At 41.4% G+C, this 24,523-nt stretch overlaps 2 protein-coding genes across 5 annotated transcripts; both read left to right on the top strand.

Annotated features, from left to right (window-relative positions):
* The first annotated feature begins 585 nt into the window (after window positions 1–585).
* On the top strand, window positions 586–8,790 carry uap1l1 (UDP-N-acetylglucosamine pyrophosphorylase 1 like 1). The gene is made up of 9 exons (XM_086301783.1): window positions 586–1,130; window positions 3,106–3,310; window positions 4,073–4,248; window positions 4,321–4,493; window positions 4,832–5,025; window positions 7,634–7,774; window positions 7,884–8,066; window positions 8,256–8,322; window positions 8,471–8,790. Exons 1-9 carry the CDS (start codon window positions 851–853, stop codon window positions 8,555–8,557), a joined length of 1,506 nt encoding a protein of 501 aa, XP_086157909.1. The 5' UTR covers window positions 586–850; the 3' UTR covers window positions 8,558–8,790.
* Window positions 8,791–10,116: 1,326 nt separating this feature from the next.
* Window positions 10,117–24,232, top strand: zdhhc12b (zDHHC palmitoyltransferase 12b). Of its 4 annotated transcripts, none has more exons than XM_086301781.1 (5): window positions 10,117–10,651; window positions 10,752–10,891; window positions 13,644–13,733; window positions 21,067–21,233; window positions 21,319–24,232. In XM_086301781.1, exons 1-5 carry the CDS (start codon window positions 10,555–10,557, stop codon window positions 21,632–21,634), a joined length of 810 nt encoding a protein of 269 aa, XP_086157907.1. In that variant the 5' UTR covers window positions 10,117–10,554; the 3' UTR covers window positions 21,635–24,232. The 4 variants fall into 4 exon arrangements, with proteins under 4 accessions (XP_086157907.1, XP_086157906.1, XP_086157908.1 ...); XM_086301780.1 differs by having other exon boundaries at window positions 21,064–21,233; XM_086301782.1 differs by lacking the exon at window positions 13,644–13,733.
* Window positions 24,233–24,523: the final 291 nt, after the last annotated feature.

Genomic DNA, 24,523 nt, shown 5'->3' with positions numbered 1-24,523 from the left:
GCCCCACTAAGAAGACAAGAAATTCCACAAATTAAACCTGACAGGCACACCTGTGAAGTGAAAACCATTTCAGGTGACTCCATCATGAAGCTCAGTGAGAGAAGACCGAGGGTTTGCAGCGCTGGCAACAAAACAAAGGGCGGCTACTTTGAGGAATTTAAATATAAAACGTATTTATTTATCAGTTGTTTCTTTTATGCATAATTCCATATATCTTGCTTCATATATTTGATGTCTTTAGTTTGTATCTACAATGTAGAAAGTAGTAAAAAAAAAAATAAAGTAAGAAAAACCGTTAAATGAGAAAGTGTGTCCAAACCTTTGGATGTTATATTTAACTATCTATGAACTGAACCAAATTAGTTCCTCCCTTTACCGTAATGCCCAGTTACACTACAAAACAACTTTAGTCTGATCGGGTTTTTCTGTTGTTTTTTTTAGTGGTCACTTGCCATGTTGAACCTGGAACAACATTAATTATGATGATGTGGGAACAATGCTGACACGAGGAAATCAGATCGTCCTTTAACCACAGTGTGCAGTCAGGTGATCAGACGCTGACTTAACAGCTTTGTCGTAAATTTGCTGTCGTGGCCTTTGGTCTCGTGGCGTGGTCTGACTGACAGGAAGCAGTAAACACGTTTTGACTTCTGTAAACATGGAAGTGCATAAAGACGCTTTTGACTTGCCTTCTACAGTGTATCCTGTATGACAGGATTCCTGAGAGCTGCAGTCACGAGTTTTTCCTGACATTCAGCCACGTCCTCCGGAGCAGCGTGTTTCTGCTGCCTGATCGGAGGAGAAAGTTGGACATGTATTGATCTAAAATTGCTTCGGACTAAAACGCAAAATGCCTTGTTTTGAGCAAGTAAAGCATGGTTTGGAGAGCGCAGGGCAGGCGCACGTCCTGCAGTTTTGGCCGGAGCTGTGTGAGGAGGAGCGGGATGTTTTCCTCGAGGAGCTGGCTCAGCTGGACCTGAAAGGGCTGAAGGATCACTGTGAAGGGGCCGCGAAGGCTGCAGCCTCCCCGCCTGACAGTTTGGATCAGCACATAGAGCCGATCCCCCCTGAGTTCATCGGTAGCGTGAAGAAAAGTGGGAGAGACTCTCTAGAAGAGTGGGAAAGACGAGGTAAAATACACATTTGGTGCACGAGTAACGCGTTCAGACACGGAGGGGGGCAAACGTGCAGATAGTCGTTACATAAGTACAGATACTGAGTGGTAAATACTCTAGTAATCATCATCATCATATATGAACGTGTGCAAATATGTACACAGAACAGTTCAAAATGGCAAACACTTTAAAGTTAATTGTAGTGTTTTCATATTAAATTGGTTGAAAAATAATTGTTTTAAATTACTTTGGAAACACTTTAGCCACCAGCTACCTGGCGTTAGGAGTGATAACCAGCCTTAGCAGAGGAGAGGGGGCATGGTAAAGTTATATCATTTTCTTATGATGGAAAGGTTAATGGATTATACTTTTTTTGCATTTTGTGATTGGACCACCAACTATAGATGGAAACCTGAGCATGCGCACAGAAGGCTTATCCGATTATCTGGACTAGATTAGGAGTTAAAATTGGATTTCACAAGGTGTGAGAATGCTAAAATCAGCTGTGGTGAAAAGAATGACAAGTTGTAACAATTTCTCTTGTGAGTTCCAGGAGATTTTCCGAGTAGGCTATAGGCAATGATCAGTTTAGACTTGCTGCTGCTGCTCCGAGGTTAACTGTCTTTCCACAACTCAGTTAATCCAAATATAAGCACATATTACATGAGAGGACATGGCGGATTTCCAACTCGTCTACATTATAATCCTGAAATTCAGTGAGTTAATCTGATGAGCAACATCATCTTAAATTCAAATTGATGTCTGCATCTTTAATAAAGCTAATGAGCCATCAAATGAAGATATAGGAAAGAGTTTTAGTAGCTAGGCTAAGAAGAGAGGTGACAATCGGAGAACAGAACAAATGTGATGTTTGCTTTGAGGGTGCTGATGGAGAAGTGCACAGAAGGTTGGAAGGAGCTTCGCTGTGTCTTTGTGGATCAAGAGAAAGCATAGGACAGGGTGCCAAGAGAGGAACTGTGATACTGCATGAGGAAGTCGAGAGTGGCAGACACGTGAGAGTGGTGCAGGGCATCCAATGAAGACAGTGAGACAGTGGTGAGCTGTGCATGAGCAGTGACAGATCAGTTAAAATGAAGCTACAGACTTTGGTTGCACAAGAGAGGTAAAGAAAAAAGTGCAGGCAGAGTGGAGACGAGTGTCAGGGGCGATTTGTGACAGAAAGAGAGCAGCAAGAGTGAAAGGGAGGTTTTACAGAATAGGGAGCTACTGTGAGTTTTGTTTTTTTCAGGCTTAGATTTAAATCATTTTGTTGACTATATTTTGATGAGATGGTGAAATGGTAAGGGCTAACAATAGCAACCTTGGTTAGGAAGCACAAACTCCTTCAGTGGCGCTAACACATCACAGGACATATTATTTGTTAATTCCTTAATCTTCCAGTATTTGAGCACAAACACAGTTAAGTCCTTTTCACTGTGGCCAAGTAGATGGCAGTCTGCTACAGCTGCCTGTAGATGCAGACAGATGCACACATAACTTTAGGCCTTAAAAGAGAGGTTGCGTATTTAGAGAGATTTTTAAATCCTCTCTTAAATGGACTCTATAGAGAAATGTTTAATATACATATAATATAAAAACATATAATTTACATATAAATTTATTCTGATTTTTGCTTTAAAAAAAAAATCCAAATCAAGTCAGAGCCATTTGCCCTGGCAGTACTTTAAAAGCTATGACATGAAATGATCTGACACTGGGCTGTCATTGCTTCACTGCTGTCCTCTGTGATTGTCATGAGTAAGCACTGCTGGGTTATGACAGCAAGTAAAACTGAGTAATTTCTAAGCTCCACAAAATTTATCTCTGAAGAACGCTTCTATAAAATTATGAATAGAGTAATAAGTTCGTTATAGTTATATAATTATAAATTAAAATACGTTATTATAGAAAGTATCAGTTATAGAAGTAAACAATTCCCTTGTGTGTGCTTCTGCTCATTTTAGCTTTTTCTTTTTCTTCCCAATAACAGGGCTGCTGGAAATCTCGGAGAACTGTGTTGGAGTCCTGCTCTTGGCTGGTGGTCAGGGGACCCGTCTTGGTGTTCAGTACCCTAAAGGAATGTACAATGTTGGGCTGCCGAGTGGCAAAACTTTGTATCAGATCCAGGCAGAACGCATTCGCAAAATCCAAGAGCTTGCAGACAGCAAACATGGCTCTAAATGCACTGTTCCATGGTAGGTTCCTCTTGCTCTGATAATCTGATAAAGTGTAAGAGTATATACTCAAAGTCAAAGTAAAAATCCTGATGCATTTTCTCTTTCTATAAGTTTTTGTAATGTTAACTTTTTCAATAAAGTCAACATTAACCTCCTAGGACCTGGCGTCCACATATGTGGACATCACATTTTGGGTTATTTAGACCAAAATACTAAATCTTGCTCTACAAGGGCCTGATATCCACTTACTGCTACTGTTCTATCGAAAGTTTAAACGAATATCCTCATATGTGGCTGAAATTTTCTTAGAAACAAAAATCAGGTAAAAAAAAAAAAAATCGGGTAATTCTTTAAGTTAACATTGGTTTGAAAACGTGGCTGTGGTTCATGTGGTTGAGAATGTCATCTACTAATCAAAAGGTCTGCTTGCCAAAGTGTCCTTGGCCAAGACACTGATTCTCAGGTTGTCCCTGCATCTATCGGAGTGTGAGAATGTTAGAAAGCATTTAGGCATTAATAAAAGCACCATATCAGAGTGTGCGTGATTGTAGTAGAAAGTATTTTCAGTGCTCAACTAAGTAGAATGGCTCTATACCACTCGGCATCACTTCCTTTTAGCTTTTACATGGATAATAGTTTTAATTTTTCAAAACATTTTTCTAAATAGATTTTGCTAATGCTGCATTCAGTTTAACCCCCGAAACAGGAGTTCCACAATAGTCCTCCACTGCTGCAGACTGTGTGTAACGGTGTATAATCTCTACCCTCTGTGCTCTTCAGGTACATAATGACCAGTGAATTCACTCTGGCTCCAACTGAGACTTTTTTTAAGGAGAACAACTATTTTGGACTGGAACCAACAAACATCGTTATGTTTGAGCAAAGAATGATTCCAGCTGTGACATTTGATGGAAAAGTCATCTTGAAGGATAAAGGGAAGATAGCCATGGCACCAGGTGGGTGCATATGAAGTTACACAGAAGAGTCAGAAACAAATATGAGTGGAGTTATCTAAACTTTGGTTTCAGATGGTAATGGAGGTCTGTACCAGGCACTGGTGGACAATAAGGTGCTGGAGGACATGAAGAAAAGGGGAGTAAAGTACCTGCATGTGTACTGCGTGGACAACATTCTGGTCAAGATGGCCGATCCTGTGTTTATTGGCTTCTGTGTGAGCAAGGGCGCTGACTGTGGGGCCAAGGTGGAGTAATACAGCATCACACAGTATACATGAAAGAATACATTAAGATGTCTTTTACATTGTAATTGAATATAATCAATTGAAGGATTATATTTTGTGGAAAGTGAATTTCATTTTTGTTTCTTATGAATATTTTCTTTGGACTCTCACGTTAAACAAAGTTACTTGAATAGCAGTCCAATCCTTCAGCTACAATAAATCGTGCAGAACTGTGTCCAGTACGAGTATCTGTGTAGTCATTAGAGCAGACTGCATATAGCCAAGTGATTGGCTGTACATGAGTATGCTAATGGTTTCTCCTAATTCTTCCTTGTTCGTCCACCTCTGTCTTGCTTTAGGTGGTGGAGAAGGCGTACCCTACAGAGCCGGTCGGCGTGGTTTGCAGAGTACGAGGGGTATCCCAGGTGGTCGAGTACAGTGAGGTCCAGCCACAGACGGCTGAACTGCGAGGACCTGGAGGAGAGTTGGTTTACAGTGCTGGAAACATCTGCAATCACTTCTTTACCAGGAGCTTCCTGCAGGATGTGGCAGAGTAAGGGGCAGCACAACGTTATAAACAATTGAATGGCAGCTTTTAGTAGTACACAAATGACCAAAAAAAATTAAGAAAGAACAAATTTGAGCTCTTTTTATTCTGCAAGTTAGATCTGGCTGTTTCAGTGTATGCTAGATGTTTGTTAAAGAGTCCACAAATAGACCAAAACAATATACAGTGGGGCAAAAAAGTATTTAGTCAGCCACCGATTGTGCAAGTTCCCCCACCTAAAATGATGACAGAGGTCAGTAATTTGCACCAGAGGTACACTTCAACTGTGAGAGACAGAATGTGAAAAAAAAAATCCATGAATCCACATGGTAGGATTTGTAAAGAATTTATTCGTAAATTAGGGTGGAAAATAAGTATTTGGTCAATAACAAAAATACAACTCAATACTTTGTAACATAACCTTTGTTGGCAATAACAGAGGTCAAACGTTTACTATAGGTCTTTACCAGGTTTGCACACACAGTAGCTGGTATTTTGGCCCATTCCTCCATGCAGATCTTCTCGAGAGCAGTGATGTTTTGGGGCTGTCGCCGAGCAACACGGACTTTCAACTCCCGCCACAGATTTTCTATGGGGTTGAGGTCTGGAGACTGGCTAGGCCACTCCAGGACTTTCAAATGCTTCTTACGGAGCCACTCCTTTGTTGCCCGGGCAGTGTGTTTTGGATCATTGTCATGTTGGAAGACCCAGCCTCGTTTCATCTTCAAAGTTCTCACTGATGGAAGGAGGTTTTGGCTCAAAATCTCACGATACATGGCCCCATTCATTCTGTCCTTAACACGGATCAGTCGTCCTGTCCCCTTGGCAGAAAAACAGCCCCATAGCATGATGTTTCCACCCCCATGCTTCACAGTAGGTATGGTGTTCTTGGGATGCAACTCAGTATTCTTCTTCCTCCAAACACGACGAGTTGAGTTTATACCAAAAAGTTCTACTTTGGTTTCATCTGACCACATGACATTCTCCCAATCCTCTGCTGTATCATCCATGTGCTGTCTGGCAAACTTCAGACGGGCCTGGACATGCACTGGCTTCAGCAGCGGAACACGTCTGGCACTGCGGGATTTGATTCCCTGCTGTTGTAGTGTGTTACTGATGGTGACCTTTGTTACTTTGGTCCCAGCTCTCTGCAGGTCATTCACCAGGTCCCCCCGTGTGGTTCTGGGATCTTTGCTCACCGTTCTCATGATCATTTTGACCCCACGGGATGAGATCTTGCGTGGAGCCCCAGATCGAGGGAGATTATCAGTGGTCTTGTATGTCTTCCATTTTCTGATGATTGCTCCCACAGTTGATTTTTTCACACCAAGCTGCTTGCCTATTGTAGATTCACTCTTCCCAGTCTGGTGCAGGTCTACAATACTTTTCCTGGTGTCCTTCGAAAGCTCTTTGGTCTTGGCCATGGCGGAGTTTGGAGTCTGACTGTTTGAGGCTGTGGACAGGTGTCTTTTATACAGATGATGAGTTCAAACAGGTGCCATTCATACAGGTAACGAGTGGGGGACAGAAAAGCTTCTTACAGAAGATGTTACAGGTCTGTGAGAGCCAGAGATTTTCCTTGTTTGAGGTGACCAAATACTTATTTTCCACCCTGATTTACGAATAAATTCTTTACAAATCCTACCATGTGGATTCATGGATTTTTCTTTCACATTCTGTCTCTCACAGTTGAAGTGTACCTCTGGTGCAAATTACTGACCTCTGTCATCATTTTAAGTGGGGGAACTTGCACAATCGGTGGCTGACTAAATACTTTTTTGCCCCACTGTATTAGTGCATAAATGTGTACTGTCCCAGCCTGTTGGGGTATCTTAGCTTCAATTAGTTTTTAGTGAGCACACATAAACCTCTAGAAGGTAGTAGTTGCTATAGTTCAGTGATTCTCACTTCATAATCATTGTTGGGGAGTTCAGAGGGCCCGGTGGCGCCAGTGTCTGTCAGTGCGCCACAGGGTGGCTGTGGCTACAATGTAGCTTGCCATCACCAGTGTATGAATGTGTGTGTGATGGGTGGATGACTGGATGTGTAAAGCGCTTTGGGGTCCTTAGGGACTAGTAAAGCGCTATACAAATACAGGCCATTTACCATTTCTTTCTAGGGATCTGCAGCAACGCTGAGGTGTGTGGTGCAGTTCTATGCAAAAGTCTTAAAACACTACTTGAGTTTCTTTATATTTTGCTTCAAAGGAGCTCGCCTTTGTTGTAATATTTTAAATTGGTCATGAGCAGTAGTTCTCCACGCTTTCTAAGTTTTTCAGTGGACATTGGCTGCTTTGTCACTAACTTTCAGTCCAGTCCTTGAACCTGATCTCTCTTTTTTGTTTTTTTTTCTCTTTGTTTGTTAAGACCGGCGTTAGCACTGGTCAATGATTCATTCGAGCATAAAAGGCTATTTAACTGAAGGGATGAGTCAGTGCTTTGTTTACTGATAACTGACAACTTGGCACAGAAGAAGTCTTAACATGTTTTTCACTGCCAAATTAACCAGATTTTAATTATACAGCTATTGAACTTCATTGCTCCTTGAGTATAAAACCTTCCATTTTTATGGTATTCCATTTTGTTTGGTGCTGCTAACATATTTCATCTTTTAGGAAATATAAAGACCAGCTGAAGCAACATGTTGCCTTAAAGAAAGTGCCCTTTGTTGACGCACAAGGCGTTCAAGTCAAACCATCCAAATCCAATGGCATAAAGATGGAGAAGTTTGTTTTTGACGTCTTCGAATTCTCAAGGTATTAATTGCTCTACATTATCTTTCAGTTTGTATGTGTTTACACATGTTGTTTTTACTGTATAGGTGATTTGCAATTAATTAGAAATTTACTCCCTTGTATTTGGAAGGAACTTCGTTGCGTTTGAGGTTGTCAGGGAGGATGAGTTTTCCCCCCTGAAAAATGCAGATGGCTCAGCCACAGACAACCCGACCACAGCCAGGAACTCTCTGCTGGCTCAACACTGCCGTTGGGTCACATCTGCTGGAGCCACACTGTTGGATAAATATGGGAATCCCCTTCCTCTTCCCAGGTCAGAGATGCTCCTATGTACTCCACACCCTGAGGAGCTGATTTGTTGTTACTACTATTGGAATAATAATATATACTTTGTGGCATGTAGCTCTTTTTAAAATGTATGTTAGTGTTGTTTTCAGGCTGATAGAAAAAAAAATTGAAACCTATTATTTAAATCTCAAGTTGTGCATTATTCATCCTGCAGCGTGTCAGCTGATGACAGTCCTCCGGCTCAATGTGAGATTTCACCGCTTGTCTCGTACTTTGGAGAGGTGAGAACAGTGTGTTAAATTGTGGAACCCTGGACTTGGAGACAGCGATTCGTTCTTGTATTATAGATACACTGTGGACAAAAAGTACTCACTAAATAATTTTTTAGTTTTGCTCATGACTTAACTCCTGCCTCATCTCCTCTGTCAGGGTCTGGAACAGCTGCTGAAAGGGAGGACAATTCATACTCCCTTTGTTCTGGATGAAAAGCAGGCCAAAAAGTTGCAAGCTCAATAGCTTTTTTTGTCATTTAGAGAGTTTTTTGACATTCCAAAACAGTGGATTGCAGCTTAGAGGTGTGTGCCAGGACTGCGGCAAAGTTTTGTTTTTTAATTTTGAATTGTATGTAATTATGATCATATCCAAATGTCACTTTGATAACCTACAATGTGATGTTGTTTCCTGGGGGGAGAATTTCTAAAAGAAAAAAGAAATTGATCCACAAAAAATAAAAGAATATCAAAAATAAACCCCTTTCATCTATTTTGTCTTTTGATAATCCAGAATACATGTGTGTGAATGATGGGGAGACGTGTGGATGAGTGAATGCCTGTTGGGTTACTTACTACCTTGGCTTAACCCCACCCCCCATAGAGACCCATGAGGGAGGGTGTTTTACTGACTGATACAGTCACTTAGATAATAAAGTATTTTAACTTGAATGTATAAGAAACACAACATATTAATGAAACAGTCTACTTACTGAGCACATCTGGCTGTTAGGTCACGAAGTCACCCCTTCTTCTGCAAATGCTGAGAGAGAGGCAAAAACAGACTTTAATCGATACCACTACTTACAGATTAAAATTAATAATACATAACCCTCCCACAGTTACATTAAGATGACTCCCCCCCCCCCAACTTTTCACATATATATGTGAACATATGTAGATGAGGTATCATCACCTCATAACTGTAGCTACTTGGGAGCCATCTTGGTAAGGTCTTTTATGATTAGAAACATTTATGGAAGCAAAATAGCCCTAATTGTCACGTCTGACCAGTGTACGTTTCCTGCCCTGACTTCTAACCTGTATGTTTAAGAAATGATGTAAAAATCACAGTTTAATAAGTGTCATGAAATCAATATCCTTAGTATCCTTATTTTCCTATTATATTGTTTTATGTACTTTAATAATGAAGGCTTGTAGAGCAAGGCCACTTTTGACTCACAAACTAAGTGCTCAGCCAGACTAAAAAAACAGGAAGTTTTAGTGCATAGGCATATTAAAAGATAAGACTCAGAAAAGAGAAACTTTGCCATATAAGCAATGTTTGAAATTGTGTGTGACGTGTGTGACGTCTGAAGTACAGAAATAACACCATATAAGACACATGTTGAGCTAAAAATGTTAGAGCTCTTGCAACTGGCGTTTGAGCTGTGCAGGGGTCTCTCTCTTCCGGAAGATGATTGAATAAAAAATGTTTTTTAACAATAGTGTTTTCTCTGTTATATCATGGGGACAAAAGAATCAGGGTTAATATTGATTAGGTACATTTATGGAAGAAAAATAGCCCTAATTGTCACATCTGACCAGTGTACGTTTTCTGCCCTGACTTCTAACCCGTATGTTTAAGAAATGATGTAAAAAAAATCACCGTTTAATAAGTCAGAACGCCAGAGAGTGGTGCCTTGAACCGCCCCTTCTGAGTGGCGGAAAGAACGCTTTTTTCCCGGTCTATGAACGCCGCTTTTCCCAACACTCGCAAAAACAGCGCTCATTGCGCAGCTGCGTATGACGTAAAAAGCGGCGTTGGAAGACCGGGAAAAACGGCGTTTTTTCCTCCACTCAGAAGGGGCGTTCAAGGCGCCAGTCTCTGGCGTAAAATACTGTGTTCTGTTCCGGTCAACGCCGTTTTTTTTTTTTTACGGCGTTCTGACTTATCAAACGGCGATTTTTACGTCATTTCTTAAACAAACGGGTTAGAAAATTAGAGAATTTTGGCCTAGATTGTTTGCCATACTAATCGCTGCTACTGTGAGTCGTTGGAAGGATAAAAACAAATCCACTGGAAGGAAGCGAGCGGGATGTTTACTTCCCAGCTGCCGAAACTCGACATATGTAATATGTCCTGGGTAGAAGAAATATTCAACGATTTGATTCGGTCGCAACACATCGTTTAATACTCTGACGACATTACGGCTTGTATGACGCTTGCCCAGGGAAGAGAGTGGTGTTGTCGTTTATCAGCTCCATTTGCATGTTGGATGGCTGATCTATTATGCTAAGAACATGTTCAAAAATGTTTTCGGCTCAGGGTTTCTGGTGAGAACATCACATGTGATTCTGACATGGGTCATAACGTTAATCCTCTTCCTACATGATACAGGTGAATCTATCACTTTACATTCATAGGCTTTGCCTCTATAATCGCTCGCACACCCCTGGGAGCTGTGGTGGTGTTAAGTGTGTGAGTGATGTGTTCACAGAGCTGAGGAAGCAGGAGGAGACGGGCCAGCTTGTCCAGCCCGTGCTCTTCGTCCTGCTGGTGCTGCTGTCTGTGCTGCTGTACTTCGCGGTCTCTCTGATGGACCCGGGTTTCATCCTGTCTGATGACACGGACTTGCAGGTGAGCACGAGCCTACTGTACATTACTGTTATCACTCCCACTTTTTACCTTTGTGTTGTGATGGTTTGAAGCAGCTTGAATGTTTACGTTGCTGGTTAAAAAACCTGATTTAAAAAATATATCTTAAAAGATAATCGTGTGCTTGCAGTGCCAAAACAATAATGATAACAATAATTTATTTAAGGCAAACTAACACTCTGCCTTTAATTCAGTTCAGTTTTATTTATATAAGATCACAGCAATAGTCGCCTAAAGTTGCTTAATATTGTAACTTAAATGAGCTGTAGGCCACTGCTGGCACTGTCATCTCTCTAGTGGCCACTTTAGTGTAAGTAGTGCAAAAACAAACCAATCAAGCAAGTATTTCCAAAAATTTAGTGTTTTGTTTGTTTGTTTTAAATTTCAAATATTCTATAACAAGACAAAACTGCCAGTGTTAACACATTTTCCCCCCCTCATGCTTAACTAACCGAAGCCTTTCATTAAACTACCAGAGAAGGAAATTGCTACTCTCTTTCTGGCCAGACACATGGCATCACTTCTGTTATAATTTTGTTCGTATTTAATAAAATAAAAAAGCAGACAAGTGTACACGTTAGTTTTTGACTGCTGGTGAAAATTGTTTTTTTCACAAATAACTCTCACTGAACTAACACAGCCAGTCCCTCAACATGTTTGTACTCTCTCCTCATGATGCCTTCATATTAAATCGTTTTTTGCTTTTTAAAGAACTTATTTTAACATTGCACTCAACAACAAACAAATCCTCCCAACAAAAAGGTAACTTCAATATACGGGCTGCAAGTAGGGGTGACGTGAGCCACAAGTGGCCATGGGCTGCGAGTTTGAAACCACTGCCCTACTCTAATAGCGAGAAAGAAAAGTATGTGAGGGTGGTGCAGCACATGTATGAGGACAGTGGTGAAGGATCTTCTCTAAAGCCTTTCTTGTTTCCAGTTGAAATTAGGGGTGGCTTTAAAAAATCTATTTTCCGATTCAAATCGATGTTAGCTAGAATAACACAATATCGATTCATTAAATCCTGAATCGATTTTTAAATATAAATTTATTTTGCCAGAAACACCAGAATCTCAGGTTAAGGCTCACAAAACAATTTCAACGACCACCAAACAGCTAAAACAGCAAATGAGAGCAGGTAAACAGAATCCGCACAAAGATGTAAACACAAAGAGCAGATCGTTCACCCGATGGCATGTACACAGACACGCTGTCTGGGCTGAATTCTGATTCTGCAGGTTTTGTCATTATCCGATCAAAATTCACTGAACCAGCAGCAAAAGAAGATCAAAACTACAGTTCACATTTAATAAACATCATATTTAATTCCCTCCTACTTTTGCTCTTTTGCTTCCACCACAATAAAATCACACTTCCTGCACAGCTCTCGCTCGCTCTCTTTCTCTGTGTAATTCAAGAACAGTTTCTCTCAAACTCAAATCTCAGTTTTCTGCATTATTCGCTTGCTTATTACGCACCAGTCTACCGTTGTGTGCATTGCTGTCGCCCGCTGTTTTGGTTTTTTTTTGGTTTGTTTGTTGTTTTTCAAAAATGCCTAATTTCTGCTGTTCAACGACAAAGAAATGTAAACTTTTTAAAATTATGCCAAACTGCAAAAGGCTTAGCTGTGTCTCTAATAAAACCTCTGTAACTTTGCTCTGTTTCGCTTCAGCAGCATCAGGTAATGTTCATATGTTAATTCATGGTTTTCTTCTGTTTTTGATCTACTGCAGAGAATTTTTAAGGTGGTGCTATAAAAATTCAGGCCAGGAAAATCTCCTTCATGTTTTTCTGTGTTTTATCCACAGTTACTTTGACACAAAGGCATGTGCTGTGATGCTTACACCTCTGATGAAGTCAGTTTTTATACCTAGATATAAAATATGGATATGTACTGATAAATGATCAGAATTATACTATACCTGACTAAGTCAAAATTGAATTTAATCAAATTGAATCAGGGATAGAATTGAATTGGGACCTCGTGAATCGGAATCAAATCGATTATAGAAATCAGTGATGATATCCAGCAATTGTTGTAATGGACAGGCTAACAGATGAGGTCAGGCAGGAGTCTCTGTGGACTATGATGTTTGCAGTTGACATTGTGATCTATAGCGAGAGTAGGGAGAGGTAGAGGTATGCTATGGAGAAGAGGAATGAAAGTAGCAAGAACAGAATATGTGTGTGTGAATGAGATAGGTGGAAAGGGTGAACATGCAAGGACCAGAGATAGTGAGTTACTGTCGATGTGCCAGCACAGAGAGTGGTACTCTGCTCTTAGATGAAGTAAAAGGATTTCATGCAAGTCAGAAGTTACTAGCAAAGATGCAATTAAAGGTTCAGCTGTTGTATAACTTGGTTGGGGTCCAGACCATCTAAAGCAACAGACACTGCCCAAGAGAGGTGAAAGAGAGTGCAGGCAGAATGGAGTGGGTGGAGATAAAAGTCAGGAGTGTGAAAGGGATGCTTTACAAGATGGTAGTAAGACATGTTATGATGTATGGCTTGGAGACAGTGGCTTTGACTAACAGACAGGGGGCTGAGGTGAACATGTTAAGATTTTCACTTGGAGTGACCAGGAAGGATAAGATTAAAAGTGAGGACACCTCAGTCCATCTGATGTCCCTACCATATAGAAAAAGTGGGAAACAGTGACAGTGTCCACTTTAACATAATTTGTTAGCTGGACAGTTACTCCTTTCTGACCAATTTGTCTTCTTTGTTGTATTAGTTCATGCTGGGAGTGACTGAGCAGCAGGGCATGATTCCTCCTGCCACCAAATCCCTGAGAAAGCGCCGTTGTGGCCACTGTCTGCTTCAGGTATGCTGCTCAGCTCGTCGGCAGAGGTGGTATACACATGTCACTTAAATAGAAGTAGAGACACTTCCAATAAAAAATACCCTGGTAAAAGTTAAAGTACTTATTCAACTTTTTTACTCCAGTAAAAGTAAAAAAAGTACAGGCTTTGAAAAGTATAAAAGTAAAAAGTAACTCCTTGTTACTTCAGTTCTAATTAATAATGAATGTAAACAGTTTGCACATCCATAATGTAGAACACAAGCAGAGAAAAACAAAGGGAATTAAAAGAAACTAGCTCTGTTGCCTTCATTGTAGATATGTGGAGATCAGATGGAGCTTTCCTGCTGCTCTTTCTGGCCAAATCAATTCAGCAGGATATGAGCATCTTACATGAGGTACTACGGCTGATTTTCAACCCAAAGCAGTACAAAGCTAATTTAAAGGTGGAATTCATTGAGTGAATCTAATAAACATCATCACCTAATTTGCTGCCTGCTGCCCTTGGTGTAACCTGACACTGACCACCGCTCCATCATAGGGCATGGCTGTAAACGTCACTGTGTTGTGAGATAAGCAGTGTAGTCTGCACTCAGCTGCCTACAACTGTCATGGAACATGTGAATAACAAAAAGGCAGTATGCCAGTTTATTATCGTCAGGTCTCTACAATCTTGAGCGCCTGGAGTTGATTGTTCTTGTAATTTAGTGCTATACAATTAAATGGAATAGAACTGTGTTGAATTTTGCACAATGTTTCATAATATGAAAACCGCGAATTGCTACCTTATCGTGGTGGAGGGTTTTGTGTGTCTCAGGGTTCCCAGGGGCTATATTGTCCAGGTGCTTTTGCCTCCTGATAGGGTCTCCAATGGCAAATTGGTCCTGGGCGAGGGACCAGACAAAGAGTGATTCAGAAGACCCCTATGAGTGCAAGATCAAGGGAACACTTCACCTTGGGTGGATGATTGACATGGCTCTGCAATGTTGTGTGGAGATCAGGGGTGGTACCTCTGGATTTGCAGACCGGGGCAGTGGTTCCCATCTTTAGTGCGGTCAGCTGAGCGCACCATCCGCTCCGAGCTCCCTGACCTGCACTCAATCTACAGCAGGCGGTGCTGGACCAAGGCCAGGAAGATCGTGAAGGACCTCAGCCATCCCAACAACAGACTGTTCTCTCTGTTGAGGTCAGGAAAGCGATTCCGCTCCCTGAAGACCAACACAGAGAGACTGAGGAGGAGCTTCTTCCCGCAGGCGATACGGTCTCTCAATCACACCACCACACAGTACTGACCCACACATATGGTTCTTACACACACACTGGACTTTCTGGACTTTGGTTTTGCACAACACTGGTCACTATATTCTTCATTTCCGGTTAATACTTGTACAGCTGCTGTTATTGTGTATATATTTATTTATATTTAGATTTCTTCATACATTCTTATATAGTTCTATATTGTGTATTGTGTATTTTGTTGTACAGTTATTTTATTTTCAACTTTAATTTATATATTTATCTTTATCTTATTCTTCCCAGTTAAATTTACCCTTCATTCTAATTTGTGTTGTACAGTTATTTCATTTTTAACCTTAATTTATATTCTATTCCTTCCTAGTTAAATTTACCCTTTTTAATTTTTCATATTTATTTCCTATCTTATTCATAGCCTTTTCCTTTTTTGTTTTCTTTAGGTCACGAGCAGTTGTCCAAGCATTTCACTACATATCGTACTGTGTATGACTGTGTACGTGACAAATAAAATTTGAATTTGAATTTGAATTTGAATTTAAGAAAGGGGGAACGGTCTGTTAGTCGAACCTCGGATACAGGAGGAACAATGTGGTTTTCATCCTGGTTGTGGAACACTGGGCCAGCTCCTTATCCTCTCAAGGATTCTTGAGGGTGCATGAGAGTTTGCCCAACCAGAGAAGACATGGAGAAGGCATTCAACCGTGTCCCTTGGGGTGTCCTGTGGGAGGTGCTTCAGGAGTATAAGGGCGCCTGGCCCATTTCTACGGGCCATTCGATCCATAGACAACTGTTGCAAGAGCTTGGTCCACATATCTGGCAATAAGTTGAACTCGTTCACTGTGGGTGATGGACTCCGCCAGGGCTGCCCTTTGTCATCGATTCGGTTTGTTATTTTTATGGACAGAATTTCTATCTGTACTCAAGTGGCAGAAGGCTTTCATTTGGGTGGTCTCAGAATCTCATCTCCGCTTTTCGCAGATGATGTGATTTTGTTGGTTTCATCAGATGATGACCTCCAGCTCGCACTGGAACGGTTCGCAGCCGAGTGTGAAGCAGTGGGAATAAGAATCTGCACCACCAAATCTGAGGCCATGGTCCTCAGCCGGGAAAGGGTGGAGTGATTTCCTGCCCCGATTTGAGGAGTTTAAGTATTTCATGGTCTTACTCACAAGTAACGGGACAAGGGAGCAGGAGATCGACAGATGGATTGGTGCTGCAGCTGCAGTGATATGGACGCTGTACCAGTCCGCCATGGTGAAGAGAGAGCTGAGTGTAAAAGCAAAGCTCTCTACTTGCTGATCAGTCTACGTCCCTACCGTCACCTATCACGAGGTCACGAGCTCTGGGCAGTGACCGAAAGAACAAGATCACGGATACAAACAGCGGAAATAAGCTTCTTTCCAGAATAATAATAATAATAATAACTTTATTTATAAAGCGCTTTCAAACAAAGTGCTGTACAACTATTTAAAACTAAAAAGATAAAAAAATAAATAAAAGCGATACATAGCAATACAGGTAAAAGACACAATACAAGTTAAAAAAAAGAGATAGGTTTAGGACTTCAGCCATCTGGGAGGGGCTCAGAGTAGAGCCGCTGCTCCTCCACAACGAAAGGAGCCAGTTGACGTGGTTCGGGCATGTCCCACCGGGAGGAGACCCCAGGGCAGACCCATGACTCGCTGGAGAGATTATATCTCTCAACTGGCCTGGGAACGCCTTGGTGTTCCCCCAGACAAGCTGGAGGAGGTGGTCGGGGCCAGGCATGGTCTGGGCTTCTCTGCTTAGGCTGCTGCCCCTGCGACCCGGCCCCAGGTAAGTGGAAAAAGAAGATGGATGGAAAACAGATCACACCAAACAACAGATCATCTATTGATCTGATATCTTTTTTAAAAACAGCTCTAAATTAAATAAGGAGATTACACGTCAGCTATCTAATGCCACTGAGCAATCTTTATCCTAGAAGATAAAATCTCCTGTTGTCTCTCCATCTCTGAGTGAAGTTATCTCACTTTCTTTTCTGTCCTTTGCAAGCACAGCAGGCATGCTGTGTGACAAAAGGCACACAAACCGTTTGTGTGTCTGCTCTTATGAGTATATTTGAAAAATTGCACTGGAAATTCCTTGAGGTGACTCTTGTTGTGAATTGGAGCTGTACAAATAACATTGAATTTAAATTATCCACGACTTTAAAAAGTTTTATGCTTCTCTTCCGTAGCACTAGATGCAGAACCACCAGTGTTGTGGAAAAAAAGCTTATTATGACCAGCTTCCAGATATCTGGACCAAAACACACTGTTCTGGATTGTTCCGGCCCACTTTAAGCCTTGAAAACAGTGCTGTAAATGATGCACCGACTAAATGTTTTTGCCCTGTTTATTTGTTCATGTGCAATAAGCACAAGCAATTATTGTTCCCTCCATTTAGGTTCAACTTTGTTTGATATTTCAAGACGCACAGTAACCTGAAATAATAACTCAAATGTCCTCACATGTCTTAAACTTAGAGTAACAACCCCGAGTAGAAAATGGAGATATTTGTGTAAAAATGTAGGGACTAAAAGGGAAAAATAAATACTTAAGTACAGTTGAGATTTGTACGTGTACAACCACAACCCAAGTGACTAGGTCTCTGAAGGAAAAGGCAGTGAATGTGTGAGATATCTTTGTCACTACATTTGTACTGCACTGATTCACTTTTCTGTGAGGGAGCTAATCTCAGTTGTGGAGAGGTGAGGGTGGTACATCTGGCCAGAACAAAATCAGAGAGCCAAAGCCACCAGAGCCGTTTGGAGGCTAAGCAGGTCACCTACTAATCAAAAGGTTGGTTGTTCGATCCCCATCTGCTTGAGTCTGCGGCCTAAAACTCCTTGGGCAAGATATTAATCCCAAGTTGCTCTCCCATCTTCATCCATTGGAGTATAAATGAGTGTGAATGTTAGATAGAAAGCACTTGTATAGAGGCAAGTTGTATAAAGCGCTTTGAATGCTCAGAGTAGAAAAGTGCTATATATAAGAACCAGTAAAATGGTACCAGTCCATTTACCAAATGGTAAATTGGATACTTGTCACGCTTAAATGTTTTAGACATAACCTGAGTAAACACAAAATGCAACTTTTAAATGATAATTGAATATATTAAGGGGGAAAAAATCTACCTGGCACTGTGTGGAAAAAGTGATTATACCTGTCGAGAAAGGTGGGATTCAGCGAGACATTCAAGTAAATGATGTATGTGCACAAGTCAGATAGATGGAGAGAGGATGATAGTTGTCGCTGGTCATCTGGTGATCAGGCGTTAACAACGTGACTGGATGTCACAAAGGGTCGGGCCAGATGTCATCTCAGAAGATGTGACGTCCAGAAAGAGAGGGAGGAGAAAGCTTGACCAGGTATAAAAGTTAGGTGAAAAAGAGATACACGGATCTTCCCTTTGTCCTCTGCAAGATGAGCAGTTCAGAAGATCGAATATAAGATGTTAAAGATTCCAGCAGAGACTCTAGAGGAATCAATATACCTGGATACCAGAGGCAGCTAATGCTGTTACTGCCCCTAACCCTCACCCATCAGGCTCCATCTAAGCTCATTTATCAGAGGTTAGGACTTTTTAAACAGAGAGCCAATCCAGATCTCCTGTATTAGATTGTTGGTTCACCAGGTCCACACCCCCTAAACCTAATAAGTGGTCGTGACACCCTTTGAAGCAAGAACTGTAATCAAACATTTTTGATAGCAAGAGTTCATTTTGTTGCATCGGAACCCTGATCTTGACTGAGGCAATTGATGTGGATGCATTGGGGTACAGTATCTTGCCCAAGATAAACTGGAGAAGCGGGGGATCGATCCATTGAATTTTTGATTAGTAGACAACTTACTCTACCACCGAATCAAATGGCCAGAAATAAAAGGACAGTTAAAATTGTGTTGCTTCTAAAACAACGAACGGATGCTGCTTGTGATGGATCCACAACTCTCCAGAGGTCATTTTCTGCTGTTTTTTCCCCCTCCTTGAAGTCTTACTTTTAAAAGGAGTCTGAAGGTCGTTCTGGATGTTGAAGCAGAAGTTTGAATAAGCATATGTCTGCTTGTGACAATAGAGGAAAAGCTGGGGTGGACAGACGTAGCATCTGTATTCCCATACAGGATGGGCAAACTGTACAATGTCACCTCTTTGTTCTCTGCATGTGTTTGTGTGTCAGTGTGTGGCTCTCAGGCTGAAATGAGACACTTGATATCTGGCAGGATCCAGCAGTGGTATAGGATATCAGGAAACACAGGGCTGTGTTACATACCCAGACGACCTTAAAAGTATCAGATAATACTTCAGATGCAGTATGCCGGGACTCCGAGTAAAATGTTTCATCACCAGATAAGAAAAGCCCCACATACTCACACAAACAGGAACTAACAAAAATTGGGCAAAATTCATGACGCACTGACACTTTCTCTAAGGAGGTACCACGGTCCATTGATAATACTGGACTACTGAGTTGAGCTCTGAGTTGTCTGCCTGTATTCATTGTATATCAGTCACCTGATATACTTTTACACATCCAACTACACTCTGTTTCAGCTGCTTTAGCCTATCCATTTCTAAGGCACTTTACAACCCACTTCCCTGTCATCCCCATATTTCATTTTCAGTTTCATATCTGCTGACATGGTTGCCCACTCTGCTCAGTGGTCTTCCTGCTGCTCTCCCTGCCTCCGAGTGGCCGATGAACTGAACGGTGATGCTAAATTGCTCTAAATTAAATGACTAAATGGCTGAACTAACGACACTTTGTGCCCTGTGCTGTTGTAATCTTACCAAATACAGTGCATTTGGAAAGTATTCACACCGCTTTACCTGTTCCACATTTTGTCACATTATAGCCTTCTTCAAAAAATGAATTCAATTCTTTTCACTTCAAAATTCTACTTGCAATACCCCATAATGACAAAGTGAAAAAGCTTGCTTGAAAATCTTGCACATGTATTGAAAAACTAAAAAAAAAAACCACTATGCTATGAATGCACATATTCATAGCATTTATGGATCCTGTTTGCACTGATCATCTGTTAGATCCACCTATGGTAATTCCTCTTTATATAATAATAATAATAATAATAATGGATTTATATAGCGCTTTTCAAGGCACCCAAAGCGCTTTACAATGCCATTATTCATTCACTCTCACACACTGGTGGAGGCAAGCTACGGTTGTAGCCACAGCTGCCCTGGGGCAGACTGACAGAGGCGAGGCTGCCATATCGCGCCATTGGCCCCTCTGGCCAACACCAGTAGGCGGTAGGGTAAAGTGTCTTGCCCAAGGACACAACGACCAGGACAGAGAGCCCGGGGATCGAACCGGCGACCTTCCGGTTACAGATACGCTTCACAACCCCCTGAGCCACGGTCGCCCCATATATACAAGGTCTTGAGTAATCTTAAACACCTCATAGTACCATGACACCCCATTAGAACACTTTGGTCTCAGACTGCTGGTTTACTTGGGGTTTGTAGGATATTTAAAAGTAGACTAGGATGCAGAGGCTTCAGCTTTCAGGCCCCTCTTCTATGGAACCAGTTTCCAGTTTGGATTCAGGAGACAGACACCATCTGTACATTTAAGAGTAAGCTTAAAACTTTCCTTTTTGCTAAAGCATATAGTTAGGGCTGGACCAGGTGACCCTGAATCCTCCCTCAGTTATAATGCAGTAGGCCTAGGCTGCTGGGGACTTCCCATGATGCACCGAGTGGTTTATACACAACTCTGCATTTAATCATTAATTATTAGTTATTATTAATCGCTTGCTCTTTGAGGCAACTGTTGATGTGATTTGCCTCTATATAAATAAAACTGAAAGAAAGAAAAGGAATTGAATATAAATGGTACAATTATTAAAGATGAGGGTTCTATGGCACGTGAATTTAATAACACTGTATACAGTTAGTAGTGGAATTAACTCAGAATTTCAATTCTTCAGTTGTAACATAACTGTGGAATCATCAGATTTATTTTGCGTGCAAGAGGTTAATGAAGCAGAAATCATGGAGATGATTAATGATTTGGACACTTGTTTCATTCAAAAAAAAAAAAATTGTTCTGTGTTTCAAGCAGCAGCCAATGAGATCAAAGCACTGCCAGACGTGTCAGCACTGCGTCCGGCGTTATGACCATCACTGTCCCTGGATTGAGAACTGCGTTGGTGAGAGGAACCACCGCTGGTTTGTGTTTTACCTGGCCTTCCAGCTGCTAGTGCTTCTATGGGGCCTGCGCATTGCCTGGTGAGCAACACCACCCATCTCTACCTCCATGTTACTGTTGCTGCTGTTGCAAAGCTGTCACATCCTATTGCTCTCTCCTCTTCAGGACGGGTTTCACCTACGTACCCATCTGGCACCAGTGGCTGCGTACAAATGGAGTCCTGACGGCCGTGACCATGCTGCTAGCGCTGCTCTCGCTCATCGTACTGTTGCTGCTCGGCTCCCATCTATACCTGGTTTCTCTCAACACAACCACGTGGGAGTTCATGTCGCGCCACCGCATCTCCTACCTCAAACACTGCGGTGCAGATGAGAACCCCTTTGACCGCGGGACATTCCAAAACCTTTGGGGTTTCTTCTGCATCTGGAGCACAGTGGTGTGGGAGCATGTGTACTTCAAGGAGGGCAGCGATCAGGTTTAGGTACATTTCAGTGATGAACAGCCTCTCTGGATCTGGGATTACACACCAAATAGGAGGATAAACTGTGCTTGTGACCGGTTCCCTTTATATAGGCATTTGTGTTGTTGTGCCATAACTGTGGAGCGTTTCCCTCCTTCTCATCCTCTCAGTCGTTCTTTATTGCAATTGATTTCCTGCATTTCCTGTTTTTTTTTTTACCTCAATGCAGTCGTAGTGAAATATGTGGGAGCTTTCAAATAGTCAGTTTTGGTTAGGAAGTTTTCTAATGAGTAAAGTGATACAGGTGCATGACAGCTATAATAAAAGCATTTCAAATTCTGGTCTAAAGACCTTATGTTAAGGTCTACAGCAAGAGAAATAAGAGCTATAATAATTGACTTAATTAAGTATAATGCACACTTCACCTTTGGAATGTTTGTTGTTTATCATGGAATTAATTTTTACTTACTTAAGGTCAGCTAGAATACATGATGGATGGAGGAAATTTTACTTCAGTCATGGAAATCAAGGACTTAAATGAAATAAATCATTTTCCTGCTCATGTGTCTTACGGGCTATGGGGCAGGGCAAATTAGCATGATGCCCTAATGATCATGATCTAATAATAGTGCACTAATTTAATGAAATTTAAAGATGCAGCCGATTCATTTCAATAATAATCAATATGCTGCCAAGAGCAGAACAAATGAGCAGCTCAAAAACAGCAGAACCGGTGAGAAACCCAACGAGGATTGTGCAAACCAACGCAGGTCTTAGAAATAGAAAATGGAGAATGCGAGGTTCAAAGGTCTGAGACACAGCTGGAGCTCAGGATTTAGCCAGCATTTTTCAAACAGCTGTATGACCTGTAAGATGTGTAGAAGGTAAACAAAAGCATCAGATCTTGAGCCTCGCACACATTCGTGAAAATACAGCTACTATGCCTACATGCTTATGAGCATCGCTCATTGTTGGTCTGTGCAGACTCCAGAGGAAGGACAGTTCAGCCAAGTTTCAGTATTATTGAGCAGAACACTCAGGGACAGGACTATTGCTATTTTTTTATGACCTTCATGAAACATCACAGTAAGAACACGCTAATAAGGTGGGCATTTTGCCGTCCATTGTCTCGATGCTGTAATTTCAACACAGTAGACATCGAGTTGGTTAGAATCTCAGCACACAGGCTTCTTTTCCCAACTTAAACATTTTGACCTCGATGGAGAACATCACCAGGTCGGGAACAGGAAATAGGAGTCATTTTTAGGACAATTTGAACATAGTGTGTGTTTCCAGAATGAGGCTGCTCCTCTTAATAACTGGTAACCAGCACTGCGGCCTTCCTCCTTATTGTTTACACATCAAGTTCATAATTTCCTTCAAAACAAGCAACTCTCTACATTGTCTTCAGGCATTTTACACACCTGAGTGAATCCGGTTAAGCTAGGACTTTACTCACCCAAATACCCTCAGTCCTGCCTCTTCCACAAAATCATTTAAGTAACAAGTGATGTTTGTTGACAATAACCTGACTGTTCACCCTCAATTCACATCAATCATTACATTCAAAATTTGAGTAACAATTACTTTAGTGTAGTGGGTTCCATTCTCTTGTTGTCTCGTATGATGAATGCTGTGCCTGTTTTACAGGATTCACCTTCTCCAGCAGCTTTTGTCACTAAAGTAGGTTAGTCCAAGTGAGTGTGTTTGAAATATGAACTGTATTGTTCCTGGCAATTATTCCATACATGTACACGATATTTAGACCTGTTACAGTGTCTCAAGTTGTTTAAAATTGTACATACTTTGTCGCATGGAGTCACACAAACCACCTGCAACTCAACACCTCAAAGACTAAGGAACTGGTTGTGGACTTCGGGAGGTCCAGAGAAGGTCCACTGCCGGTTCAGATAGAGGGGGAGGAGGTGGAGGTGGTCAACAAGTACAAGTACCTCGGGCTGTGGGTGGACAATAAACTGGACTGGTCATGCAACACAGAGCACCTGTATAAAAAAGCCCAAAGCCGACTGTACTTCCTCAGGAGGCTGAGGTCTTTTAACATCTGCAGGAAGCTCCTGAGGATGTTTTACCAGTCGGTGGTTGCTGGAGTACTTTTCTATGCTGTGGTGTGCTGGGGGAGCAGCACAGCAAAGAAGGACTCATCCAGGCTGGAGAAACTGATCAGGAGGGCTAGCTCTGTGGTCGGCATGAAGCTGGACACTCTGGTGACAGTGGCAGAGAAAAGGACATTAAAGAAACTGATGGACATTATGGACAATGCCAGGCATCCTCTGCACACGGCCATAAACAACCAGAAGAGTCTGTTCAGTGACAGGTTGCTTCTCCCAAAGACAAGAACTAACAGACTTAAAAACTCCTTTGTCCCACACGCCATCAGACTGTTTAACTCCTCCCTGGAGGGGAGAGGGAGGGGAAACAGGAGGACAAAGGAGGGGGGAACAACTAAGCTGTAGTGCCTCTTCACCTCACTGTACAATACCTTTTGTAAATAGTCAACGGTGCAATAGACTCAATACTTGAAATGTGCAATTCACTTGTATTTTTATTTTTACTCCTATTTATTCTATTTATCCCCTTTGTATATTTTATTTATATTGTCTCTGTATATATATATATATATATATATATATATATATATATATATATAAAAAATATTCTGTAACTCTGTAACTTCTGTCGGTGCTGTGCTTTTTTGGAAATCGAATTTCCCAGAGGAACCCACCCGAGGGATTAATAAAGTTCTATCTAATCTAATCTAATATTTTTTTAAACTATTTTGGAGCAGAAAATGTCTTTAGATTTTTGTAAAACTATTTTAACAGGGACTTGAATGATACAGTGGAACACTGGTTATTAGCTAAAAGGTTTGAGTGCAATATGTTTCCATTT

This window comes from Aulonocara sp. 'chitande type north' Nkhata Bay, linkage group LG7, assembly GCF_057382095.1.
Source record: "Aulonocara sp. 'chitande type north' Nkhata Bay isolate Kocher_YH1m ecotype deep benthic linkage group LG7, A_spYH_male_GT1.1, whole genome shotgun sequence".
NCBI classification, from domain to species: domain Eukaryota; kingdom Metazoa; phylum Chordata; class Actinopteri; order Cichliformes; family Cichlidae; genus Aulonocara; species Aulonocara sp. 'chitande type north' Nkhata Bay.
This window is presented reverse-complemented; position numbering and strand designations above follow the sequence as displayed.